At 35.3% G+C, this 27,960-nt stretch overlaps 1 protein-coding gene and 1 long non-coding RNA gene across 22 annotated transcripts in view; one reads left to right on the forward strand and one right to left on the reverse strand.

Annotated features, from left to right (window-relative positions):
* Positions 1 to 27,960, forward strand: part of MIPOL1 (mirror-image polydactyly 1) — a 410,565-nt gene that overhangs the window by 349,694 nt on the left and 32,911 nt on the right. For 13 of the 20 annotated variants that reach the window (XM_077940920.1, XM_077940929.1, XM_077940931.1 and 10 more), the window contains one exon: positions 20,609 to 21,358. The exons of the other annotated variants lie outside the window; for them this stretch is intronic. In XM_077940920.1, coding sequence (XP_077797046.1) covers positions 20,609 to 20,675 — 67 coding nt within the window. In that variant the 3' untranslated portion in view covers positions 20,676 to 21,358. Of the gene's footprint in view, positions 1 to 20,608; positions 21,359 to 27,960 lie in introns of those variants that run through there. 20 annotated transcript variants of the gene reach the window in all.
* The window catches only part of LOC144330244 (uncharacterized), a 57,573-nt gene that overhangs the window by 19,284 nt on the left and 10,329 nt on the right, over positions 1 to 27,960 (reverse strand). The window lies entirely within an intron of this gene.

A 27,960-nucleotide genomic window follows, 5' to 3' on the forward strand; every position in this document is an offset into this window, starting at 1 on the left:
TATTGATTTTTGAGAGCCTGTTGGGCTGGTTACCAAATATACAGGGGTAAATACATTGTCCCTACCCTTATGGAGCCTCATGGGCTTGTTATGGGAATTGAGTTTTCTTGGGGATGTTACATATGATTTAAATATCCCCTGATAGACAAAGTGAAAGAGCCCAATAAAATTGTAACTTAATCTTAATTTATTCTATTATCTCAGTCACTTTCTAATGTTTTTAGGGAATTAAGCAAAATAACTCCATTATCTTCTGTTACGTACTTTCCTGATAGTATCATCCAATACACTTAGTGCTGCCATGGGCCAACTGGAATCCAGGGGACAATCTAGACATCTAACTTACAAAACCTTAATTAAGCCTTGAGTAAAATTATACCAAACGTAGTATTTTAAAATCCAAAAGTTGAAATAAAATTATTTTAGTGATACTATAAAGAAGGAAATATTGCTTTATTTTCTGTGTTCTCATTTTTAAAGGAGGTGAAACAAAAGTAAAGAAAACAAAGTTTCACATATTTTAATTTTCATATCTAACTTTTATGTTTATTATTCACCTAAGTAGATATTAACTGATGATATGATTGATTGGCGAGCTTCATTTTTCAAGGTTACCTAAAAGATAGTAGTCAATGTTTAAAATATAGGTAATATTTTGGTACCTTGTCTACTTTTAATATTAATGACATTGAAAAGGGAATGTCATATATCTAATCTAAGCACAGTTGAATATACACATACCAAGTTTTTTCTGTGTTCTATTTAATCTCAACAGTAAATCCAAGTTTCTTGCTGAATTTCAAGGCATGAAGTAACTTCTTAATGTTAATGTAAATCTAAAAGTCAAACTTAATGCAGCATGGTAAATAAAATGACCCAGGAATTGTGAGATCTGAGTACAGCTTATTCTCACTTTATCACTGTTTTCCTATCTAACACACTCTCTCGTTCACAGTATTTAAAACCTTTTAGCCACTTGAAAAAGGTATTATAACTTGCTATGGATGAAAACTCCTTTTATAATCTATCCTTACAGAGAATTTTGTAAAAAGACTTCATATGATATATATCTACAGTAGAAACACCTAAAAGGCTGTATAGAACAAGTATTTAGAAGGTGCTATTCACAAAATAATTACCTAACAAATATGCATAAATGAGTGAACGACAGTACTTTGTGTAATTATGTATCTTAGGAGCTAAATTATCTACATTATTTCTTTGTTTCCTTTATTCCAGTAATTCTTTATCTTTTTTCAGTTTCTTTTTCCTTTGCTTTATTTTCCCTTTCTTTTCTTTTGGAGACAGGGTCTTGCTCTATTTCCCAGTCTGGAGTGCAGTGGCACAGTCTTAGCTTACTCTAACCTCAGTCTCCTGGGCTCAAGCGATCCTCCAACGTCAGCCTTCCTAGAATTGCGGACCACAGGCATGCACCACAATACCTGGCTGATAACTTTTTACATAGCAAAATGGTTTGGGGAGAAGGGCTGAATTAGATTTGATTAATTTTGAAGTTATAGTAGAAATCGACAAATTAATTCATACCTGATTAGTAATGAGGCTTTAAAGGTAAATATTGTTGGCTGTATCTCCAAAATTTTTCTTGCTTTTCTCCCTTTTTTAAAATGCATGTATATCCAGCCAATGATACCAGTTGACAATAAGAGGGACATGTAAGGGACAATCTTATATGCAGACAGAGATGATAGTCACATCCCAGGAGTCATTTAAGAGAAAAATGTGAATACCAAAATACATCTATTTTGATATCTATCAATTGATACCTGAAATTACTCCATCAGATATTTCCATGTTACAGTTAAAACTTTGTACTGTAATAAATTGTAGATATGCCTTTTTGTGAATCACATAACATCATCATAAAGTTCAGGACAAGTGCTAAGCATCTTTAGGGGGAGAATATGAGGATACTTAGATTCTTGATAGGAAATGAGTGAAGTATCATTGGGGTAAATTTCTGCTAAGCATTAAGTTTTTGTTTTGAGTTTTTTCTCTCTCTCTCTCTAGAATTCTCTATTAGTATCAGAATTCCATTTTAATTATTACTACCAAATTATTTTAGACTTTGCTCTTTGAGAAATAAAGACAAACTTTCCACTTTCACAGTTCTGTCCCATGACTAGCCCAAACGATTGTTACTTTGACTATTTGATATCAGGTGTAAAAAAGAAAAAAAATGCGGCCCAAAATCATTTTAAGAAACATAAGAATTTTCTAAGCTTCGACTTTTTTAGGGGATGGGTGCCAAAGATGGCCAAATAGGAACAGCTCCAGCCTCCAACTCCCAGCATGAGTGACACAGAAGACAGGTGATTTCTGCATTTTCAACTGAGGTACCAGGTTCATCTCACTGGGGCGTGTCAGACAGTCGATGCTGGTCCATGGGTGCAGCCCGAACAGCAAGAGCTGAAGCAGAGCAAGCCATTGCCTCACCTGGGAAGTGCAAGGGGGAAGGGAATTCCTTTTCCTAGCCAAGGGAAATTGAGACACACAACACCTGGAAAATCAGGTAACTCCCACCCTAATACTGCACTTTATCAAGGGTCTTAGCAAACGGTACACCAGGATATTATATCCCACACCTGACCCAGAGGGTCCCACGCCAACAGAGCCTCCCTCATTGCTAGCACAGCAGTCTGAGATCTCACTGCAAGGCGACAGTGAGGCTGGGGGAGGGGCACCCACCATAGCTGAGGCTTAAGTAGGTAAACAAAGCCCCCAGGAAGCTCAAATTGGGTGGAACCCACCACAACTCATGGATGCCTGCCGGCCTCTGTAGGCTCCACCCCTGGGGACAGGGCATAGCTAAACAAAAACAACAGAAACCTCTGCAGGGGTAAAAGTCCCTGTCTGACAGCTTTGAAGAGAGCAGTGGTTCTCGCAGCACGGAGGTTGAGATCTGAGAATGGACAGTCTGCCTGCTCAAGTGGGTCCCTGACCCCTGAGTAGCCTAACTGGGAGACATCCCCCATTAGGTGCAGACCAACACCTCACAACTCACATGGCTGGGTACACTCCTGAGACGAAGATTCCAGAGCAAGAATCAGACAGCAACACTTGCTGTTCAGCAATATTCTATCTTCTGCAGCCTCTACTGCTGATACCCAGGCAAACAGGGTCTGGAGTGGACCTCAAGCAAACTCCAACACACCTGCAGCTGAGGATCCTGACTGTTAGAAGGAAAACTAACAAACAGAAAGGACACCCACACCAAAACCCCATCAGTACGTCACCATCATCAAAGACCAAAGGCAGAGAAAACCACAAAGATGGGGAAAAAGCAGTGCAGAAAAGCTGGACATTCAAAAAATCAGAGTGCATCTCCCCCTCCAAAGGAACGCAGCTCATTGACAGCAACGGATCAAAGCTGGACGGAGAATGATTTTGACAAGTTGAGAGAAAAAGGCTTCAGTCAATCAAACGTCTCAGAGCTAAAGGAGGAACTACGTACCCAGCGCAAAGAAACTGAAAACGTTGAAAAAAGAATGGATGAATGGATAACTAGAATAATCAATGCAGAGAAGACCTTAAAAGAACTGATAGAGATGAAAACCATGACACAAGAACTACGTGACAAATGCACAAGCTTCAGTAACCGACTCGATAAACTGGAAGAAAGAGTATCAGTGATTTAAGATCAAATGAATGAAATGAAGCGAGAAGAAAAGTCTAGAGGAAAAAAAGGAAAAAGAAATGAACAAAGCCTCCAAGAAATATGGGATTATGTGAGAAGACCAAATCTACGTCTGATTGGTGTGCCTGAAAGTGAGGGGGAAAATGGAACCAAGTCGGAAAACACTTTTCAGGATATCATCCAGGAGAACTTCCCCAACCTAGTAAGACAGGCCAACATTCAAATTCAGGAAATACAGAGAATGCCACAAAGATACTCCTCGAGAAGAGCAACTCCAAGACACATAATTATCAGATTCACCAAAGTTGAAATGAAGGAAAAAATGTTAAGGGCAGCCAGAGAGAAAGGTCGGGTTACCCACAAAGGGAAGCCCATCAGACTGACAGCAGATCTCTCAGCAGAAACTCTCCAAGCCAGAAGAGAGTGGGGGCCAATATTCAACATTCTTAAAGAAAAGAATTTTCAACCTAGAATTTCATATCCAGCCAAACTGAGTTTCATAAGTGAAGGAGAAATAAAATCCTTTACAGACAAGCAAATGCTTAGAGATTTTGCCAACACCAGGCCTGCCCTACAAGAGATCCTGAAGGAAGCACTAAATGTGGAAATGAACAACTGGTACCAGCCATTGCAAAAACATGCCAAAATGTAAAGACCATCAATGCTAGGAAGAAACTGCATCAACTAATGAGCAAAATAACCAGCTAATATCGTAATGACAGGATCAAGTTCACACATAACAATATTAACCTTAAATGTAAATGGACTAAATGGTCCAACTAAAAGACACAGACTGGCAAATTGTATAGTCAAGACCCATCAGGTTACTGTATTCAGGAGACCCATCTCACATGCAGAGACACACATAGGCTCAAAATAAAGGGATGGAGGAAGATCTACCAAGCAAATGGAGAACAAAAAAAGGAAAGGGTTGCAATCCTAGTCTCTGATAAAACAGACTTTAAACCATCACAGATCAAAAGAGACAAAGAAGGCCATTACATAATGATAAAGGGATCAATTCATCAGGAAGAGCTAACTATCCTAAATATATATGCACCCAATACAGGAGCACCCACATTCATAAAGCAAGTCCTTAGAGACTTACAAAGAGACTTAGACTCCCATACAATAATCATGGGAGACTTTAACACCCCACTGTCAACATTAGACAGATCAACGAGACAGAGTGTTAAAAAGGATATCCAGGAATTGAACTCAACTCTGCACCAAGCGGACCTAATAGATATCTACAGAACTCTGCACCCCAAAGCAACAGAATATACATTCTTCTCAGCACCACATCGCACTTATTCCAAAATTGACCACATAGTTGGTCAAAGCACTTATCAGCAAATGTAAAAGAATAGAAATTATAACAAACTATCTCTCAGACCACAGTGCAATCAAACTAGAACTCAGGACTAAGAAACTCAATCAAAACCTCTGAACTACATGGAAACTGAACAACCTGCTCCTGAATGACTACTGGGTACATAACGAAATGAAGGCAGAAATAAAGATGTTCTTTGAAACCAATGAGAACAAAGATACAACATACCAGAATCTCTGGGACACATTTAAAGCAGTGTGTAGAGGGAAATTTATAGCACTAAATGCCCACAAGAGAAAGCAGGAAAGGTCTAAAATTGACACCTTAACATCACAATTAAAAGAACTAGAGAAGCAAGAGCAAACACATTCAAAAGCTAGCAGAAGGCAAGAAATAACTAAGATCAGAGCAGAACTGAAGGAGATAGAGACACAAAAAACCCTCCAAAAGTCAATGAATCCAGGAGCTGGTTTTTTGAGAAGAACAACAAAATAGATAGCCCACTAGCAAGACTAACAAAGAAGAAAAGAGAGAAGAATCAAATGGACTCAATAAAAAATGATAAAGGGGATATCACCACTGACCCCACAGATATAGAAACTACCATCAGAGAATACTATAAACACCTCTATGCAAATAAACTAGAAAACCTAGAAGAAATGGATAATTTCCTGGACACTTACACTCTCCCAAGACTAAACCAGGAAGAAATTGAATCCCTGAATAGACCAATAGCAGGCTTTGAAATTGAGGCAATAATTAATAGCCTACCAACCAGAAAAAGTCCAGAAACCAGATGGATTCACAGCTGAATTATACCAGAGATACAAGGAGGAGCTGGTACCATTCCTTCTGAATCTATTCCAATCAATAGAAAAAGAAGGAATCCTCCCTAACTCATTTTATGAGGCCAACATCATCCTGATACCAAAGCCTGGCAGAGATACAACAAAAAAAGAGAATTTTAGACCAATATCCCTGATGAACATCAATGCAAAAATCCTCAATAAAATACTGGCAAACCGAATCCAACAGCACATCAAAAAGCTTATCCACCATGATCAAGTGGGCTTCATCCCTGGGATGCAAGGCTGGTTCAACATATGCAAATCAATAAACGTAATCCAGCATATAAACAGAACCAAAGACAAAAACCACATGATTATCTCAATAGATGGAGAAAAGGCCTTTGACAAAATTCAACAGCCATTCATGCTAAAAACTCTCAATAAATTCGGTATTGATGGAACGTATCTCAAAATATTAAGAGCTATTTATGACAAATCCATAACCAATATCATACTGAATAGACAAAAATTGGAAGCATTCCCTTTGAAAACTGGCACAAGACAGGGATGCCCTCTCTCACCACTCCTGTTCAACATAGTGTTGGAAGTTCTGGCTAGGGCAATCAGGCAAGAGAAAGAAATAAAGGGTATTCACTTAGGAAAAGAAGAAGTCAAATTGTCCCTGTTTGCAGATGACATGATTGTATATTTAGAAAACCCCATCGTCTCAGCCCAAAACCTCCTTAAGCTGATAAGCAACTTCAGCAAAGTCTCAGTATACAAAATCAATGTGCAAAAATCACAAGCATTCTTATACACCAGTAACAGACAAACAGAGAGCCAAATCATGAATGAACTCCCATTCCCAATTGCTTCAAAGAGAATAAAATACCTAGGAATCCAACTTACAAGGGATGTAAAGGACCTCTTCAAGGAGAACTACAAACCACTGCTCAGTGAAATAAAAGAGGACACAAACAAATGGAAGAACATACCATGCTCATGGATAGGAAGAATCAATATTGTGAAAATGGCCATACTGCCCAAGGTAATTTATAGATTCAATGCCATCCCCATCAAGCTACCAATGAGTTTCTTCACAGAATTGGTAAAAACTGCTTTAAAGTTCATAGGGAACCAAAAAAGACCCCCTCCGCATTGCCAAGACAATCCTAAGCCAAAAGAACAAAATTGGAGGCATCATGCTATCTGACTTCAAACTATACTACAAGGCTACAGTAACCAAAACAGTATGGTACTGGTACCAAAACAGAGATATAGACCAATGGAACAGAACAGAGTCCTCAGAAATAATACCACACATCTACAGCCATCTGATCTTTGACAAACCTGAGAAAAACAAGAAATGGGGACAGGATTCCCTATTTAATAAATGGTGCTGGGAAAATTGGCTAGCCATAAGTAGAAAGCTGAAACTGGATCCTTTCCTTACTCCTTATACGAAAATTAATTCAAGATGGATTAGAGACTGAAATGTTAGACCTAATACCATAAAAACCCTAGAAGAAAACCTAGGTAATACCATTCAGGATATAGGCATGGGCAAGGACTTCATGTCCAAAACACCAAAAGCAACAGCAACAAAAGCCAAAATTGACAAATGGGATCTAATTAAACTAAAGAGCTTCTGCACAGCAAAAGAAACTACCATCAGAGGGAACAGGCAACCAACAGAATGGGGGAAAATTTTTGCAATCTACTCATCTGACAAAGGGCTAATATCCAGAACCTACAAAGAACTCAAACAAATTTACAAGAAAAAAACAAACAACCCCATCAAAAAGTGGGCAAAGGATATGAACAGACATTTCTCAAAAGAAGACATTCATACAGCCAACAGACACATGAAAAAATGCTCATCATCACTGGCCATCAGAGAAATGCAAATCAAAACCACAATGAGATACCATGTCACACCAGTTAGAATGGCAATCATTAAAAAGTCAGGAAACAACAGGTGCTGGAGAGGATGTGGAGAAATAGGAACACTTTTACACTGTTGGTGGGACTGTAAACTAGTTCAACCATTGTGGAAAAGTGTGGCTATTCCTCAAGGATCTAGAACTAGAAATACCATTCGACGCAGCCATCTCATTACTGGGTATATACCCAAAGGATTATAAGTCATGCTACTATAAAGATACATGCACACGTATGTTTATTGCGGCACTATTCACAATAGCAAAGACTTGGAGTCAACCCAAATGTCCATCAGTGACAGACTGGATTAAGAAAATGTGGCACATACACACCATGGAATACTATGCAGCCATAAAAAAGGATGAGTTTGTGTCCTTTGTAGGGACATGGATGCAGCTGGAAACCATCATTCTCAGCACGCTGTCGCAAGAACAGAAAACCAAATACTGCATGTTCTCACTCATAGATAGGAATTGAACAATGAGATTACTTGGACACAGGAAGGGGAGCATCACACACTAGGTCCTATTGTGGGGAGGGGGTATGGGGATGGATAGCATTAGGAGATACACCTAATGTAAATGACAAGTTAATGGGTGCAGCACACCAACATGGCACATGTATACATATGTAACAAACCTGCACGTTGTGCACATGTACCCTAGAACTTAAAGTATAATCATAATAAAAAATAAAAAAAGAATTTTCTAAGCTTCATTTCCTGAGTATCCCCTGTGTTTGGGATAGTGAGGGTTGGTAGTGGAAACAATGTGTACATAAGTATTGAATTGGGAGTCATCATTTTTAGGTCAAAAACTAGACTGATAATACAATCAATGCTTTTGCCGAAAGTTGGCTTTTTTTACTGAAATGTGTTTAAACAAAACCTAGGTGTCTACTCTGCTTAAACTTACATAAAGCTCTAAATTTAGCAACATTTTAGTACTGATGAAAATTCTCAAATCTCATGACTATCACAAGATATTGGAGATACCTGAACACATTGGATCAAGTAGGTAGTAAGAGGGCCTTTTAAAATGCATTCTTTGGTTTCTACTTAATCTCAAAGATCATGATATGAAGATTAACAGAGAGAAGAATGCTTGATTCTAATTATTATATCCATGTAAACTTTCAATGACACCTTAGCTAGGCTAAGATTTTTAACACTATCCTTTGTCACGGAAAACACTTATATGTATGATATAAGTCATAGTTGATAGTTACTTTGGCTTTCTACATCCCTGCTGGTGTCATTTTTTTTTTTTTTTTGCATTTTCTCTACCATAATTACAGCTGAAATCTCACTTTATTATTGTTGTAGTGTCCAATTCTAGGTAAATAAATTATGCCCACAGCCAAATCAATCACAACCCATTATTACATTTGAGTTTTCTATTAATAAGATTACAAACAAGTGTTTTAGTCTCAAAATTGTGTAAAACAAGATCAATTTGTAAGTTTCTATCCATTTAATAGTGAACCTGTTCAATAAAAAAAGATATTTTTTAATAAGGCAAAATGCATGATACCAAACACAGCATTGTTAGGTTGGTAGTATTTTGGAATTCACGGTTTGGGTTTGATAAAAGTGACTCATGAACTCTTCAGTAAAGCTTTCCGGTGACTATATATTGAATGTTGAAAGATCACTCATTAAAATTAAATTTAAAAATAAAGTAAATGCTCTATGCTGTGAGCCATACAAGGCATAGTATCAACTTCAACAAGAAATGGTCTGCAAACACACCATATTTGCCAAGTATCATCACAGTCTAGAAACTTCTGCTTCCATGTCACAGATCAAGAAATTAGGTATTAGGCTTTTTTGGGTATCTGTAAAAGCCCTAATTAAGCCCTTTAACACTCTAATTGAAATAGGTACAAATGCTTCTGGATGATACACTATAGCTGGTCCAGATTCTTTAGTTGCAGACTGACCTAATAACTCAGTGATCTACTCACTAAGGACTTAGTATGCTCTGACAGTGAAAACAGTCCTAGTTGCCATATAATGAGCCTTGCAGGTCTAGCTATATTTCAGGAATTAACCTCTATAGCTAGTAGGTAAGGAAGAATAATGAACTTTAATATGTCTTGATTTCAGAAGTCATTTCACAAACTGTCTCAAAATAACTTTCTGGAAAAGATCAAGAAATGATTGCACAGTTCTGAGAATTTATAGCTAATTGAAAAAGAATACATATTATAATCTGTAAAATTGCCTCTAAGAGCTTTTCTCTGTACTTTATCTTTGGTTCTTTCCTAGTCAACATTTTTCTGAAGACCTAAGTTAAAAACATAAAGAGTAGACTTCTCAAAAGAACAAAAAAAAAAGTGATAGCAAATTCAGGATGCCAAAAGATATGAATTGCTGGGGAAAATGAGCTATATTTACTAAGATGAAATCTGACAGGGATAAATGTAAAAATCTTAAATTTAGGATCAATACTGTAGTAGAATGAGAAATGGCCACAAATTTTTTTCAGCTGCTCCTGCTCCATCCACCCTTTGAATCTGGGCTGGCTGCGATTCACTTTAACCAACAAAAGAAACCAAGGAATGCTGTACAACTTCTGAACAAGGTCTCAGGAGGCCTCACTGATTCTGGCATTGCCCTCTTGCTGACTTGTGCTCACCATGTAAATAAATCCCAGCCAGCTTACTTGAGAGTGAGATCGCACATAAAGTGGGAGTCCTAGCCAGAAGGCAGGACCAACTGTTAGCACGTGCCACGCAGCCCCAGTGAACTATAGCTGCTTGAGTGATTCCAGGCAAAGCTTATAGCTGAGCCAAGCCCAAATTGATATGATTAAATAAAATAGAGTTGTTTTAAGCTACTGACTTTTGGGTGATTTATTCTGAAATGGAAATATTAATTGTAAATGTCAAAAAAGAAAGTTTGCCTTGGTTTTGCTGGCAAAGCAGGCCCAGGTATTAGTGTGTGAGCCTTTTGCCCCAACGCTAAGTCTAAGCCCATAGTGAAACATGGCAGCATTAAGATAGCAGTAAATTCCCAGATTCAGAGAGATATAAGTTCCATTTCCCTTTGTAATGACCATACTGGATTGTTCTGTAGGACTCTATGTTTTTAAAGACACTGGACAGCAGAGAGAGTAACCAATAACGGTGAGCAATTTATTAACCTATACAAAGCCCTTCGAGGACTGGAAGTGTTAGACTCAAAAAAAAAAAGTAAAACACAGTAAAGATATAACAATTCTCTTAACATTTTGACAACACCTCATAAAGGAAATCAAGTAGGGTAATGATTTAAAGGGTAGGTGTAGGCAGACAGGTAGAAGAGCCCAGGAGGCTCTCTATAAAAATAAGGAATAATTATCTGACTATATAGTTATTATTCACTTCCCCGTTTGATGTGATTTAACTGTGTCCCCACCCAAATCTTATCTTGAATTGTAGTTCCCATAATCCCCACATCTCATGGGAGGGACCAAGTGGAGATAATTGAATCATGGGAGTAGTTTCCCCCTTCCTGTTCTCATGATAGTGACTTAGTTCTCAGGAGATCAGGTGGTTTTAGAGAGGGCTTTTCCCCCTTTTGCTTTACACTTCTCCTTGCTGTTGCCATGTGAAGAAGGACATGTTTACTTCCCCTTCCCCCATGATTGTAAGTTTCCTGAGGCCTCCCCAGCCAGGCTGAACTGTGAGTCATTTAAACCTTCTTCCTTTATAAATTACCCAGTCTTGGGCAGCCCTTTATAGCAGCGTGAGAACAGACTAATACACTATTCTTATCACTTTCTAACAATTCTTGTTTTCACTTTCTGTATGACTTTTCAACCCATTTTCCCATCTACTTCTACCTTCACCTTTTCACTTATGAATTCTTTCTTCAGTCTTTTTCAGATATACTTTTATCAATTTCATTTTTTTATATTCCCTGATTTCTTATATGTACTTTTGTGAGCATATTTGTGTGTGTTCATATTTATATGGTAGTATCTGTATTTATTCACAAATATGTCTGCATATGTTCATTTTTATATGTATCTGTGTGCATTATAGTCTGTATATGTATCTTTCAGTTGTGGCTAAAACTGAGCAAGAAGTTTATTTCATTAGTTACAGTTTCTGCATGGTGGAATGGGTAAGCCCGATTAATTGCCTGTCCTCTTCCATATATTTCTGTGCTTCCTCCCCTCCCCATCTTTCCCTCCTTCTCCTTTTGTCCTTACACCTCAGCTCCTTTTAATCTGTCTTCACGAACCTTCTTTCCTTTGTTTCTACTTGTGTCTATCCACAACTTCTGCACTGAATGTGTCGCCCTCACATTTTACCCGAAACTTGAATTTACCAAGGACACTATTTTCCCAGTAGCCCACTGAACACTAGCATTTCTCCTTTACCCCATATAATAGGAAGGAAAGCTCTGGTTCCCTTTTAGTACTTTCATACCTTCTGCATCCATGTAAAACCCCTTCTTTGAGGTTTACATCATCCATCTCTATCATTCTCTATCCCTCTTGTTCGGTAATTGCTTCTGATCTCCTGATCAATGCCATTTATTTAACGTGAGTTTCAAGCATCTCATTCAGTGTCTTCCTCTCTACTCCAGCTTCTGCATTCATGCTAACAAACTTCAATATCTGTGTCAATAACCTGCATTATTCATTTGCCTCCTGAATGTTAATGACCTTTACCTTTTCACTTCAGCTACTCACTCTGGATCTTGTTGTCACTCAGAACTTTTCTACATCTGAAATCCTAAGGTCAAAGTTGCCTCTCTGACAGGAATCACAGTCTTATTCCAACTTTTCTTGCTTTTTAGCCTCAACACAAATCAAGATATCCAGTCCCTTGCTCTCTCCATTCTCCCCGTAGAGTAACAGCCCTTTGTTGACTTGCTTTCTTCTCTCCTCAGTCTGGAGTCTAGATTTAATCACTTTCTCCCTAAGACACTCAGTTTCCTTATGTCCTGGTCTTTTTCATGCTCCTGTCCTGTAAGTCATAAACTCTGAGTTACTTCTATAACTTGCTTTCCCCAAATGTACCCCCAAAGTATAGAGTTGATGAGGGGGAAAGTATACCACTATGATGGTTTATGTCTTCTACAAAGCTGTAGTGTCTAGCTTTAGCTAGATGAATACCACTTAAAAATCCTTTTTCATATCCCTGGTCACCTCCCTTTCTTGTCCTATTAAACCCTCACTATTGTCTTTCAGCCTTTTTCCTCACTCTGTGCTTTCAGCAGAAATCTTACCTTTCTATTCCATGAGGAAAATTGAATCTAGCAGGCATGAGTTCTGTCATTTCCTTCCTCTACAACTACAAGATTATCCACAGATATATTCTTTCCACCTCTTTTCTTTTAGTCTTCAAGGAAAAGTTAACCAGTCATAGTTTCAAGGATAATCCTACAAGTTATGCTTATGATCCATTCCTCAGAGGCCCATTTTAAAAAGCATGACCTTCCTCCCTTATATCTTAGCATGTTTCTGTATTCTCCTTTTCCATAGTCTATCAACACATTCACATGTTTTCCATTTCTTACAAGACTCCTTCAGCCAAACATCCCCTTGTAACTACAATTCTCTTTTCTTTACATTCTAACGAAGATCTTGTAAAGCAGCCTATACTTAGTTTTCACTTTTTCACATTCCATTCATGCTTTATCTCACTTTTATCATACCATTACAATTGCACTCAAAAAAGGTTATCATTTCCTGGCAAATCAAATGGACACTTCACTTTGATCTTGCTTAAGCACCTACTTAACTCTGATGATCACTCCCTTCTTGGAGTTCTCTTCTCTGGATTCTGTGACTGTCATATTCTTGGTCCATCTTTTACTTCTTTGACCATTCTTGCTCAAATTATTTTTAAAATTTATTTTCTTTATATATTTTTTGTCATTTTGGTTCTATCCTCTTCCTCCCTTTCTTCTTTTTTATTTCTTCTCTCTCCAAACATTTCCATCCACTCCGCTGGCTTCAGTTGCAACTGAAAGTAAAATGTAGTATGTATGGCATGCCTGTCTAGCCCCATTTCCTGCTATCTTTCACCTCTTATTTTGTTGTTCTGAGAAACCATACTACTGGCAGTACTTGAAATGCATCAAGCTTTTTATACCTGTGTGTTATTTCCTCTGCCTGGAATGCACATCCATGCGCTGTCTCCATTCTTACCTTTCTTGAGGTAACTCTCATCCTTCAACACTTAGGCATCATCAGGAAGCCTTTATAGACCTTTCCTCTCCTTCCATACCCAAGGTAGGTTCTGTTAATACCTGTGTTTATATTATAACATTTACTAATAACTTACTGGAGTTATCCATATAAAGATCTAGTTTCCCACCTTACTGCTTCTTATGAGTAAGAAGCAGTTCTTTAAATAATCAAAGCCCAGCACAATGCCTGGCATATAGGAATTACCCAACAAATACTTGTTGATTGAACTGAAATAGACCTAATATTCTCTCTTTAACACAGACTCTTATATCCAAGTGCCTGCTTAAGATCCCCACTTTTATGTCCTACTGACACCACAAACGTGTAAGACTTAACTTACACACATATTCCCCACACACACATACCCACACACATACTCCCCAGCAAAAATCTACTGTTCTTCCTCTCCATTATCTTGATTAGGGCATCACTATCTATCTAGTCACCAAAACCAGAATCCTAGGAGTCAGCCAATCTTGCCCAACCCACCTCAGCTCATTCTATCCTCAGAGGTCATGAAGTCCTTTGGATCCCATATCCTAAATATCCTTCAAATGCATCTCCTTCTTTCCATCTGCATTGCTACAGCTCTAATTCAGGCCTTTATTTTTATTTATTATTTTTTTTAGACAGAGTCTTGCCCTGTTGCCTAGGCAGAAGAGCAATGGTGCGATCTCAGTTCACTGAAACCTCTGCCTCCCAGGTTCAAGCAATTCTTGTGCCTCAGCCTCCCGAGTAGCTGGGATTACAAGCATGTGCCACCACACCTGGCTAATTTTTAAATTTTTAGTAGAGACAGGGTCTCACCATGTTGGCTAGGCTGGTCTCGAACTCCTGACCTCAAGTGATCCGCCCACCTCGGCCTCCCAAAGTGATGGGATTACAGGTGTGAGCCACCTTGCCTGGCCTGACATATTTTTAAATTGTGGTAAAATGTCATAGCATAAATTTATCAACTTAACCACTTTTAAGTGTATAGTTTAATGGCAGTAAGTACATTCATACCATTATGCTCACTAAGGTATTTTTTAAATAAAAGGCTATGTGGTCTTCTGACTTACAGGTCAACCCGCCTTCATCCCATCTCTGCAGTATTGGCAATATGAACTTTCTAAAATGCAAATTATGTTACTAGATGAGTTAAAACCCTTTCATTGTGTTCCACTGTCTACATCAGCAGTTTCATCACAAAGTTTTCACAGGTTCAAATTGAAGTAAAGAATAAAATAAATAACATACCAAGTTTTTCTTAAATATTTTAGCTGAAAGATCGAGTGAGTGAATGGATGGCAACATTAATCAAGACAAGAAATACTGAAACATGCATAAGAATTAAAATACTTTTGTTTTAAATATACTGAGTATCATATGCCGACAGTATAAGCAAGAGGAGATACCTTGAAGGCAGTTGGATAAGTGAGTCTAAAATGCAGAAGAGAATTTTGAGAAACGGGTCTAAATTTGGAAGTCATGAGCATTTAAGTGTCATCAAGGGAGCAAAATGTAAAGAAAAGATGATAAAATACATCAACATTAAAAATACCAACAAAACAACAACCATAGTGATAAAAGAAACAAAAATCATATTTAAAGTCTTCTCATCCTTCTGATTGAAAGGGGGCAAGATCTTGAATACTAATGGCAAACCCTAGGTGCAGCATTTTTAGTGACTTTGTCTCCTCTGCTGGAAGGATAATTGTTATTTGCCTCTCTTGGATTTCCCTGGTTTTTTCCTCTTGGAAAGGAAAAATAAACAAAAAGCCAACTTCATTGCCTAAGTAATAGGAATGCTTTTTTCTGGAAAGAAAGTAACCAATAAGAATTTTCCTATTCTCACATTGACAAATACAAAAATTATTTTCAAAAAGGGAATCTACAGTGAGATATTTACTTTGGTACAATTCAATTAATGATGAGGAATTTGTTCTGCTTTTACTCCTTCCTGTCCCTTTGCAATAAATTACCTAGTCAATAAGAGTAATTCAAGCCACAAAAATTCAGGAATAAGCCTTAAAAGTCTCTATACTTTTGGAAGCATTGTGGCAAATTGGATCAATCAGGAACACGGTAGTTGGACCTAGCATCATGTCTCAGTTTCAAAACCCATTAGCTATATGGCTCTTATCAAATTGCCCCCCTATATACTTTGGTTTTGTAATCTGATGGTAATTCCTATAGGTTGGTGCAAAAGTCATTGTGGCTTGTTTATGTGGCAAGTCACATTTATTGATTTGCATATGTTGAACCAGCCTTGCATCCCAGAACAAAGCTTACTTGGTCATGGTGTATTGACTTTTTAATGTGCTACTGGATTCAGATTGTTAATAGTTTGTAGAGGATTTTTTATGTCTTAGTTCATCAGGGATATTGGCCTGCAGTTTTCTTTTTTCATGTGTCTCTACCAAATTTTCATATCAGGCTATTGCTGGCTTCATAGAATAAGTTAAGGAAGAGCTCCTCTTCCTCAATTGTTTGGAATAGTTTCCAGTAGGACTGGTACCGGTTCTTCTGTGTATGTCTCGTAGAATTCAGCTATGCGTCCATCCAGTCCAGTGCTTTTGTTGTTGTTGTTGTTGTTAGTAGATCTTTTATTACTGATTCATCTGATTTGTCTATTCCTATAGATTTTCTAATTTGTGTGCATAGAGTTGTTCATAGTATTCTTTGATGATTTTTTATATTTCTGTGGGATTAGTTGTAATGTCATCTTCGTCATTTCTGAGTGTACTTATTTCAATCATCTCTCTTTTTTTCTTTTATTAATCTAGCTAGCAGTCTATCAGTCTTCTTTATTTTTCTGAAAAATTGGTTTCATTGATCTTTTGTATGGGTTTTTGCATCTCAACTTCATTTAGTTCTTATCTAATTTTAGTTATTTATTTTCTTCTACTAACTTTGGGATTGATTTATTCTTTTCTTTCTAGTTCCTTTAGATGCAGTTAGATTGTTAATTTGAGATTTTCACAACTACTTGATGAAGACATTTAGCACTATAAACTTTCCTCTCAACACTGCTTTAGCTGCATCCCAGAGACTTTAGTAATTTGTATACCTGTTTTTATTCATTTCAAAGAATGTTCTGATTCTGCCTCAATTTTGATATTCACCCAGGAGTTATTCAGGAGGAAACTGTTTAATTTCCATGTATTTGTGTAGTTTTGAGTGATCTTCTTGTTATTGATTTATATTTTTAATGCACTATAGTCTGAGAGTGTGCTTGGTATGATTTTATTTTTTTAATTTATGAGGACTTGTTTTATGACCAAGCGTGTGGTTGATCTTAGAATATGTTTTTTGTATAGATGAGAAGAATGTATGTTCTGTGGTTGTAATTTAATTTCTTATAACATGTTGTTACTAGAATACCAGATGAAATACACCAGCAAATATGTCCTCAGATAAACTGAATAACTTGAGGAAAATTTTTTAACGATGCTACTAAGACAAACAGTTCATTAACCTGTAATGTGAAATCTGTAGGTCTATAGTAACTCAAACCCTAATGGAAATAGCTCTGAACTAAAAACAAGGAAACCAGGCCCAGGTTTATCACTGTTTTACCTCACAATCTTGTATAAGGGTTTACTTGTCTGTTCTTCAGTTTCTTAATATTTAAAATGGAGAAATCCTAATCCTAGCTCTAGCCCTTTTCGTGTTTCATGAAGCTGTTGGGAAGATATCATAGAGTAATATTTAAAGCATCTGGAGCCTATTTTAGTGAGCTACATAATTTTTTAAGGACATTATTGATTTGGATAGTAAGAATAGCCTGCAGGCAAATCCTGCAAGGTGCTTCAACAGACACACACGTCTACCTTCCTGTTGGCACAGCCCATGTTTGGCAGGTGTATTCCATTCCTTACAGGAAGGAATAGGTGCTTCATTGTGTTACAGAAGTCAGTAAGCTTTCACAAAACTAAGTAAGTGACATTTTTCTCATTTCTGAGAGCAGATTTTCATAAATCATTCGACCTGGATAAATTGAGAATGTAGTTGATCTGGTAATTGTTGAAATATAATGAAGACATTGCAAAACATGATATTTAAGTATTTCCTCCTAATCTCTTACCTTAACAAGATATAAGAGTTCTAAATGGAAAGATGTCCTAATGTAGAAAAAGGAAACAAAAGTAAGATGAGCCTGTCTGTAAAGGAGAAGCCAGAAGAAGCACAACACAGATTCATCTCAATAATTTGGGATTCCACTGATTCTGAATTTATAGTAACAATAATAATAACTAGACAAAATAGAGCTTTTATATTGTGAAGAAGGTTTTTTCACTAGTTAGTAGTATAAGTTATATTATGGAGAAGGGATACATTCAGCCAGTTTGCAAGTAATATTTTCTGGCTTTTAACAATATATGCAAAGAAATGCTACTAATGTCTTATAATGATTTCTGCTGGGAGCTGTTTAATGGTTATTTCAAGTTACTATCAGATTTTAACAATAAACTTAAAATTTCATAGTGTAATTCTGTAATTCATACATTTTTCTTTCCCCTCATCCACAACTCAAGTTAATTAAATATTGCCTTAAAAGATTCATGTAGTCCTATGAGTCATAATATTCAGAGTGTGTAAGTTAGCACTAGTTTTTAACCACTAGGGAAGGTTCAAGTATTGCAGACTAATCTGAGAATACAGTGAATTTTCTAATGACTCTTCTAGTTCGGGTATTTGTACCACTAGACTGTTTTAGTGGATATACAACGTTTATGTATAGTTTGCATTTTAGAAAAGTTTGTAGTAATGAACTTAGACAAGGTTTGCCTTTTTACTCTAAGACCATTACTGTGTTTCTTAGAGCAAAGTTTTTTGATGTACTGAATGATTTTGTTTTATTTTCCTGTTTTTTGTTAACAGAATTCTTGATAGATACAAAATCATCCAATAAACTTCAGCTAGTTTTCAGCATTATATGCAGTTGATTTGTCCATTCCTTACTGAAACTTCCAAATCTTCTAACCCAGCGTATATGACACTAAGAATACCCTCATTCCTTTCGTGTCTAGCTCTGTGCTGTGTTTATTTGCAGAGGACCCTCATGCATGGATCCATATAAATGAGGCAAACTGTGAAGCAGACTAGACTGTGCCGCTTACCAGTCTTTGAGAGAGAAAGATTGTGTATATGAAAACTGCTAGGCATGATATTTACTTATAAGGAAGATTTCTGTGTGTATAACATCAAGCAAGATTTTTGGTTGAGGTTTTATGCTTTCAGTAAAGAAAATAAAAGAAGAAAACCAATTAATGGTCTGATTCTATCATCTTTTGTCAAGCAAAACTCTCACTGATCCACATGAATGTGACCTCCCGCTCATAGAGTAGTCTAAGAACACTGCAGAATGGACTTCTGAACTTTCGACTCTCTTTTCGATTTAATTGACTAGTTTTTAATCAACCAAAAAAAATCATTTTCTTTGACGAAAAAGTCTATGTAGGTAATTTCCAGTGTATTTGTGCTACTCAGAAATAGAAACTTTTTTTTTTAAATTTATTTATTATTATTATACTTTAAGTTGTAGGGTACATGTGCATAACGTGCGTGTTTGTTACATATGTATACTTGTGCCATGTTGGTGTGCTGCACCCATCAACTCGTCATTTACATCAGGTATAACTCCCAATGCAATCCCTCCCCCCTCCCCCCTCCCCATGATAGGCCCCTGTGTGTGATGTTCCCCTTCCTGAGTCCAAGTGATCTCATTGTTCAGTTCCCACCTATGAGTGAGAACATGCGGTGTTTGGTTTTCTGTTCTTGTGATAGTTTGCTAAGAATGATGGTTTCCAGCTGCATCCATGTCCCTACAAAGGACACAAACTCATCCTTTTTGATGGCTGCATAGTATTCCATGGTGTATATGTGCCACATTTTCTTAATCCAATCTGTCACTGATGGACATTTGGGTTGATTCCAAGTCTTTGCTATTGTGAATAGTGCTGCAATAAACATACGTGTGCATGTGTCTTTATAGCAGCATAATTTATAATCCTTTGGGTATATACCCAGTAATGGGATGGCTGGGTCATATGGTACATCTAGTTCTAGATCCTTGTTTTTTAATTAGAACAAAAAGTCTGGTTTTCTTAGTATCAAATCATTATGTATATTTAAATTATTTCCCTTCTACTGTAACTTGAAATTTTTTCCACCTAGCCACATAATCTGGCTTTATTTTTATCAGCTGATTCTATGAAAAGATGGGAATTTAGTACCTCATAGAAGTTACACAGTATACCAACCAGTGAATCACTTATCTAGCTAAGTGACAAGTGAAACATTGCTGGTATTTCTGTTTTGAAATATGTGCTTTTCTTAGGTAAAAATCAGTTTATTCTACATTTAATATGTGATCCTGTCATTGCATAGTAAATGATTCATTCACAACCTTAATACAATTAGGTAAATGCATTAAATGCATTGAAGTAAGTATCTTATTAGATGCCACTTTGTGTGGCATCTAATGCTGACATAATTCAAGGATCTGGGTTAAAGTTTGTGTCATTGCTGGTTTTTGAAACCTCAGATACTTGGCACTCTGTAGCAGTGTCTTTCACAGTAATGCTTTGTTTCTTAACATGACTGTGAGGACTGCTTGGTCACAGGCAAATACTGTCCTTTATCAGCCAAGACATTCTTAACAATAATTGCCCTTTTTTTTCCCCTTCTCACCCCCATCCCAACCCCAACTTAGTTTGGAAAGGCTGGTGGATGTACTGAGAAAGAAGGTTGGAACCGGGACCATGAGGACAGTGATCTGATTGAAAAAAAACGACAGTCTGGGGAAGCGATCACATCTGGTGACCAGGCTGCTTCATTCAACACTGTGTAAACACTAAAGCCTTAACTTAGCAAACAGTTGTTAGAAGTGGGACACTCCAACCACATTCCAAGCTGAGATAAAATCAAATCACAAATGTTTAACCACTTTGCTGCTGACTTGAGTTATTTATCCAAATATATTAACTACAGACTTTTACCAATGGGTAGCTATAAGGTTACAGCTTATTTTGTAACTATTTTATATCTCAATATCTTTAATATAAATCTTTTTACTGAGAGATCATTATAGAAACATGTTAAAGTTGGTTAGTATCATATCTTCACATGTGGCCCTTTCTGAATCAAAGTGCAGCAAAGTAAATATTGTCTAAGCTTTAATCCACTGTGTTAGGTCAAAACTTCAAATACATGCATTTTTCAATATTTCTTAACTGATGAGAGAGGCCTAAACATGAGTGTGTAGTCTTCCTTCAATGCATGTATGTAATCTTTGTTAGTATTAAAAGATATTAAATATAGATGCCATGAATTAAATGTATAATTTGTTTAATAAGAGATGGATATATTAAAATTACATTCATCAAGGCATGATTTTTGTTTCACTGTAAATAATGCAAACTGTTTCAATAAAAAGAGCAGACTGTTAATGTGTACTTATAAATTCACATTGTCAGTATTTTTTAATGTTGGGTCTGAAAAATTATCTAAATTCTACTTAAGCTATAAATCTCTGTCATTTTTGCTTGAAAATTAGCATGCCTCTGTCTTAAAAGAACAGAGACCATCAAACCTGTTAAGTATTCTTATTGTTTATCTTTTTTTAATTGCCATTTGATTTTTGTTGTGGAGGAGGGGGATCTAATACATAATATACAATAAAATTATAATGTAGAAATATAAGAATTCAGAAAAAAGTAAACTTGCCATTTGGTTGAGGTTACCTGCTTTTTATTTTATTTCAGAAATAAGATCATTACAGCATAGCAGTCATATGAAGTTATGAATAGAACTGAGATTTTTATGTAATTAGCTATAGAGAAAATACTTTCATATTTTTAGATGAGACAGATGAAAGACCAAGAGGAAATGACTGTGCCTGGAACAGAATGAAATAGACAAGTCGCGATTTAATTAGTGAAAATTTTGTAGGCAAGTAAAATTTTTTTCTAAGTCTATATATTCTTAATTCATCTTTAAGATTGAGCTAAATTATCTACCATTGCCTATTTACAGGATAAGTACATTCAGGACAATTTATTGCACCATTCTTTCATATACTATAGTAGATTATCCATTTGAATTTTGTTTTACTCCACAGGAAAATGTAAGCTACTTTGTCATAGGTGACAAAAGAATCATAGTACTAACAAACTCTATTTCTTCCTTATTAAATCTGTATCCATTGAAGTACCTTTTTTAACTATGAGAATTAGAAAATAAGGGACAACAGAGGTTAAAACAAACTAATTTAATTTGCTCTATACTCCTAAAGATAATTATATCCTCTCATAGACCAATGACTCTATAATAGAGAAATATGTAATGATTTAGTCATGCATGCAGTTTTTGTCTCTGGGCTCTATTTGAAACATGTAACAGCTCCCTATGTGAAGAAAGAGCATCTTTAAAGTCATCTGGGAGGTGCAGGTAAGTAATGAGAAAGTTTTTGTCACAAAATAGTCCATTCCTGATCTCACTTAAAATAAGTCACAAGTAAACTTGAATTTTCAGTTTAATCCTGAAAACAGATGAACTTTTCTTGAGTTATTTTGTCTGAGTTTTTAGAAGACACAAAATATAGTATAAAGACATTTCACGATTTCCAAACAAATGTTTCTACACTTAAATGATCAAATTAGAATAACCAATTCCTATAATTAAGATGTGGAACTTTTATAGAATATGATATTATAAAGTTAAATTTGCAAAATAATTGTAACATCCACTGTTGTTCAGTATAGGTAATCTCCCAAAAATATCACATCCTCTTGAAAATGAGTTGTCTACAAAATTTCAAGTTCAAAGTATTACAGCCAAATATTATCTTAATTTCTTACACTTAAAAGTGTCCATCAACAGTGTGTCAGATGGTCTTTATATATTTTTTCTGTATGAATGAACAGCCTTGCCTACTGAAGATAGGTTCTCTATATATTCAACAATAATGCAACTTTAGAAGTATTCCACACTGCTGAGAAATGTTGCTTTGAGTTTGTTTTATACATCATCTACTAAATCCTATAGTAACATGAGAATTTACTTCTTCTTGTAAAAATAAGTAACTTAGAGGAAAGGCAGAAATGCTAATACTAACATTTGTAGCACTTGATTTACAAAGTCGTTTTACATCTGTTTTTCTTTTCATTTGATCCTATCAACAATCATAATAATAATAAATTATATATAACCCATATAATAATGATGGTGATGATAATTTTAGTATTACTGTCATTATAATTATTATTATATTCATTCTACAGATGAGGAAACAGACTCAGTAAGTCTTGAAATTTGCCAAGGACTGGCTGGGACCTGGAACTAAGATCTTATAACCACATTCCATGTAACTATGAGTCTGTAAATCTCTCTGTAAGAAAAAAATTTCAAAGTAAAGATTTTAACTCTTGCAATTTATGTTGTTATAGTACCATTTCTTTCACATACTACATACGAATTCCTTAGTAATCAAAAGATTGTACACATTTCTTTCAATGAAGTACAATAATGTGAATTGCATGTGTAAACAGCATCACATTATTACCACCTCTCTGTGGTATTATAGTGGCAGTATGCTTTGCCTCAGCCTTCACTAATTAGGAATATTGTGACAATTCATTCCTAATAAAACATATCATGAGTCTCTTTGTACTATTTTTAATTTGGCCTGATGCTAAAACCTGTCAGCTTAGTTTTATAACATGGTAGTCTAAACTTCAAGCCTTGCTGTATCTCCTAGAACAATTTAGAGCTAAAACCAGTTATAAGCAAAGTTATTGGTTATAAGCAAGGTATAAGCAGTTAAAGCAAAGTTATTAATTATTAATATATGAGAATTTAAAATTTTATTAATAAGTTAGAAATTATTAATGTATTTTAAATACTTTATGGAATAAAATATTTTGCTTATTTTTTCAATGATAAAGTTGATCCTTTGTATATTTCCTTATTCAAATAAACTCAGTCCTATCATCTTATCAGGTCACTTATTTATATAATTAGTTTATTTTATTAAAAAGCTAGAAAATTAAAGTGTATACTTTTAATATTGAATATAGTTTCATAGAAAAACATTTTATATGTACTATTCTTAAAGATCACAATTATTTTTAAAGTTTCTATTTTCAAATAGTTGTGATTAATAAGGCATTGTATGATGAAATAGCCATGGCTCATACATTTTTGTCTTTTCACATATGATGTGTTTGGAACCCACATTTTTTACTGATTTTATTGTGTTGTTGGTAACTAGTATTTACAGCTAACCTATCTATTCATATTTTACATATTTATGCATGCACACACACTGATACATTTACCTTTTTAAAAAATCATTTATAAATGAACTGTTAGGCTCCAGTGATTTCAGTATTTTGTTCATGTTTTATTGGAAATGCACGTGGTTTCTTAGGCTTTTAAACAAATACATGGAATGGTTGAGAGATTTATTTTGCTCGTGCTTAGCTAAATATGTCATCTCTAGAAAAGATGTGGTTTGTTTTGGCACTGTTTTAAAAACTCAAATATTTTAAGCATTTGTTAAGTTGGAGCTTGCACATTTAAACTAGCAGCATACGTTCCAGAAGAGCATCTCAAGTTACCAAATTTTTTGTAATCCTTTTACTAGAATAATCTTTTTTGAAAAGGTTTTCTTGTGCTAGCTTCGGCAGCATATATACTGAAATTAGAAAAAAAAACCTTTTTTATTACATGTTTTAGTGTATGTTAAGTTAAACTTCTAAAAGTTGAATTATTTAATGTAGGACTTCATAAATAGAATTTGACAATGATAAATGTGTATTTTTGAGAATCATTAAAATATTGTATATAATGATATTCCTTTGCAGAAGTCTTTATATGCTTAATTTTTAATCTAATTGTCTTCTAAATATAGTTTTGGTGTATGCTAGTATTTTAGAAGCCACCAATTTCTGGACTATCTGATTATTAACAAAGATGTATTTTAATGCACAAGCCCAAATGTCTAAAATATATATTTACTTTGTATTCAAATAAAATCCCCTATTGCAAATCCTATACATAGTTCAATGCAATTCTTATACATCAATCTTAATCAAATGTATAAATGTACAATCCTGAAGACAGTGTACTAGTCTTAAAAATATGCAGTATAAAATATATTGCAGTAAGGAAACAGATTAAGTTCACTGTCAAACTGTCTGACTTCCTTAACAAATTTAATAAAGAGAAATGTCAATATGAACAAATTTGTTAGGCACCTTAGGAATCTTTCAAAACTATTTAGATATAAAATAAAATTATAGCAATAAAATATTGAAGAGAAATATCATTTTTAGTGAATATGGTTAGAAAGAACCTAAGAGGGGAGATCAAATTATTTTAATTAAAAAATAATAGACTGACTCAAATCTACCATAAAGCACCTCTACTCACTTTGGAATATGTACGTGGAATTTTGCTGTCAATAGCTGAAATCTAAAAACACTGTTTCTGTTGCATTTGATTATTCAATCATGATAAGGTAAATGTAAACAGACTATGTAGCACTGTTATCACCTGGAGTGAACTTAGAATTTAGTACGTGAGTACAAGAGGAATGCAGTGGAAGTGGGCAGTAGGTGTCTTTGGGGCAAAAATTCTATAAACTGGTAATATCTAAACTATCACATTACTTTGCTAAATTATTGTTTCATGATGTATGACCTTTGTGATTTGTCACACATTTTACTTCTACATATGCACATAATTGTAACTTTTTTAACTTTAAAAAGTAATTATATTTAAGAAAATTTTTAAAATAAGAATGAACGTATGTGATATTTACTCACATATTTACCATTTCTAGCGCCCTTATTTTCTTTGCATACATCCATGTTATCCACCTGTTACCATTTTCCTTCTGCCCAAAGTATTTATCATCTATACTAGTGAAGAACTGTTGGTTCAACTTTTGTATGTCTGAAAATGTGACTCTTTTTCTGCCTTCATTCTGTGAAAAAAATGCTGCATATAGAATTTGAGGTTTACAGGGTTTTGTGGATTTTTTTCAGTATTTTAAAGACGTTGCTCTAATATTTCTGGTTTGCTTTGTTCCTGCTGTCATTCTTATTTTTATTTTCTGTACATTATGTGTCCTCTAGCTGCTTTAAAGATTTTCCCTTTGTCACTTGTTTTAATCAATTTGATTATGATGTGCAGTGTCGATTTCTGCATGTTTTTGTGCCTGTGGTTTGCTGAACTTCTTGGATCCATGTTTACAGTCTTTATCAGAAAACTTCAGCCATTATTTTTTCCAATATATTTCCCTATCACTTTTTCTTCTTTCTCTGGAACTACTATTCTCTGGATATTAAGCTACTTAAAGTTATCCTACAACTTGTTCATGCTTCATTCTTTTTTTTTAATTTTTAATTTTTGTGTGTACCTAGTAGGTGTATATATTTATGGGGCACATGCGATATTTTTATATAGGCATCCAGTGCATAATAATCACATCAGAGTAAATGGGATATCCATCACCTCAAGCATTTACTTTTTTGTTACAATTAATTATACCCTTTCAGTTATTTTAAAATGTACAATAAATTATTGACTGTAGTCACCTTGTTGTGCTATCAAATATTAGATCTTATTCGTTCTAACTAACTATATTTTTATTATATTTCTTTTCAATTTTTTTCTGTTTCATTTTAGATAGTTCTATTACTTTGTCTTCAAGTTTGCTAATCTTTTCTTTTGCAGTGTCTAATGTGTTGTTAATCCATCCAGGGCCTCTTTCTTCACAGACATTGTATTTTTCATCTCTATAAGTTAGAATTGAGTTTTTTAAATTTTGTATGGCTCTCCTTAACTTGTTCATGCTTTGCATTATCTTCAGGAACATAAAACATATACAGTGGTTTCACTTCCTTGGTTTTAGTTACCCACAACTAACCACAGTCCAAAAATAGGTAAATATGGTACCATAAGATATTTTGAGAGACAGAAACCACATTCACATGCCTTTTATCACAGCATATTGTTATAATTATTCTATTTTATTATTAGTTATTGTTTATCTCTTACTATGCTCCATTTAGAAATTAAACATTATCATAGAAATGTACATATAGGAAAAAATTTATATAGGGTTTGGTACTATCCTTGGTTTCAGACATCTACTGAGGGTCTTGGAATGTGTCCCCCACAGATAAAAAGGGATTGCTGTAATAACTGTTTTAATGTTCATGTTTGTTAATTATGTTATCTGTGCCATTTCCAGGCCTGTTTCTATTGACTGATTTTTTTTTTTCTTACTATAGGTTATATTTTTCTGCTTTACATGCTGGTAACTTTTTACTGAATGCCAGTTATTGCAAATTTTATCGGGTTGGGTGCTGAATATTTTTGTATTTTTTTAAATGTTTTGAGTTTTGTTCAGGAATGCAGTTACATTACTTAGAAACAGTATAATACTTTTAAAGCTGTTTTATGCTTTGATGGGCAAGACCAGAGCAGCTATTCTAGAGCAGAGTTTTCCTCACAACCAAGGCAATCCCCTTCTGAATATATTACCTTATATTCTTTATAGTATATGATGACCATATGTAAGTTTAGGTCATTGCTCTACCTTTTCTTTCCTGGTGATTTTTACCCTGGCCTTGCTAATTTGCTCACATATGTGTGTTGATCAATACTCAGAGAAAGACTCAAGGAATGGTCTACAGCTCTTCAGAGCCAAACTCGCTCTCTGGTATATTCTCGCGCTCTCTCTCTCTCTCTCTTTTTCTCTGTGCAGCCTCTCCCAGCCCTCTCTGCATATAATTTCTTCTCTCCAGTACTCTGAGCTGTAAATTCTGTCTGCTCTGGTGTCCCCAGATTCTCAACTCTGTGTCCTCAACTTAGGGAGACTTCCAAGCTCTGTTTTGGTTGCCCCACTCTACACTCTGTAAATTCTCCAGACTATAAGCGGGGGCAATCATAGGGCTCACTTCATTTGTTTGATTCACTGTCCTGGACTGCCTATTGTCCAAAGTCCAAAAACATTGTTTCATGTATTTTCACTATTGCTTTTTATTTGGTTGG

The sequence above is a fragment of the Macaca mulatta genome, chromosome 7 (assembly GCF_049350105.2).
Source record: "Macaca mulatta isolate MMU2019108-1 chromosome 7, T2T-MMU8v2.0, whole genome shotgun sequence".
NCBI classification, from domain to species: Eukaryota; Metazoa; Chordata; class Mammalia; order Primates; family Cercopithecidae; genus Macaca; species Macaca mulatta.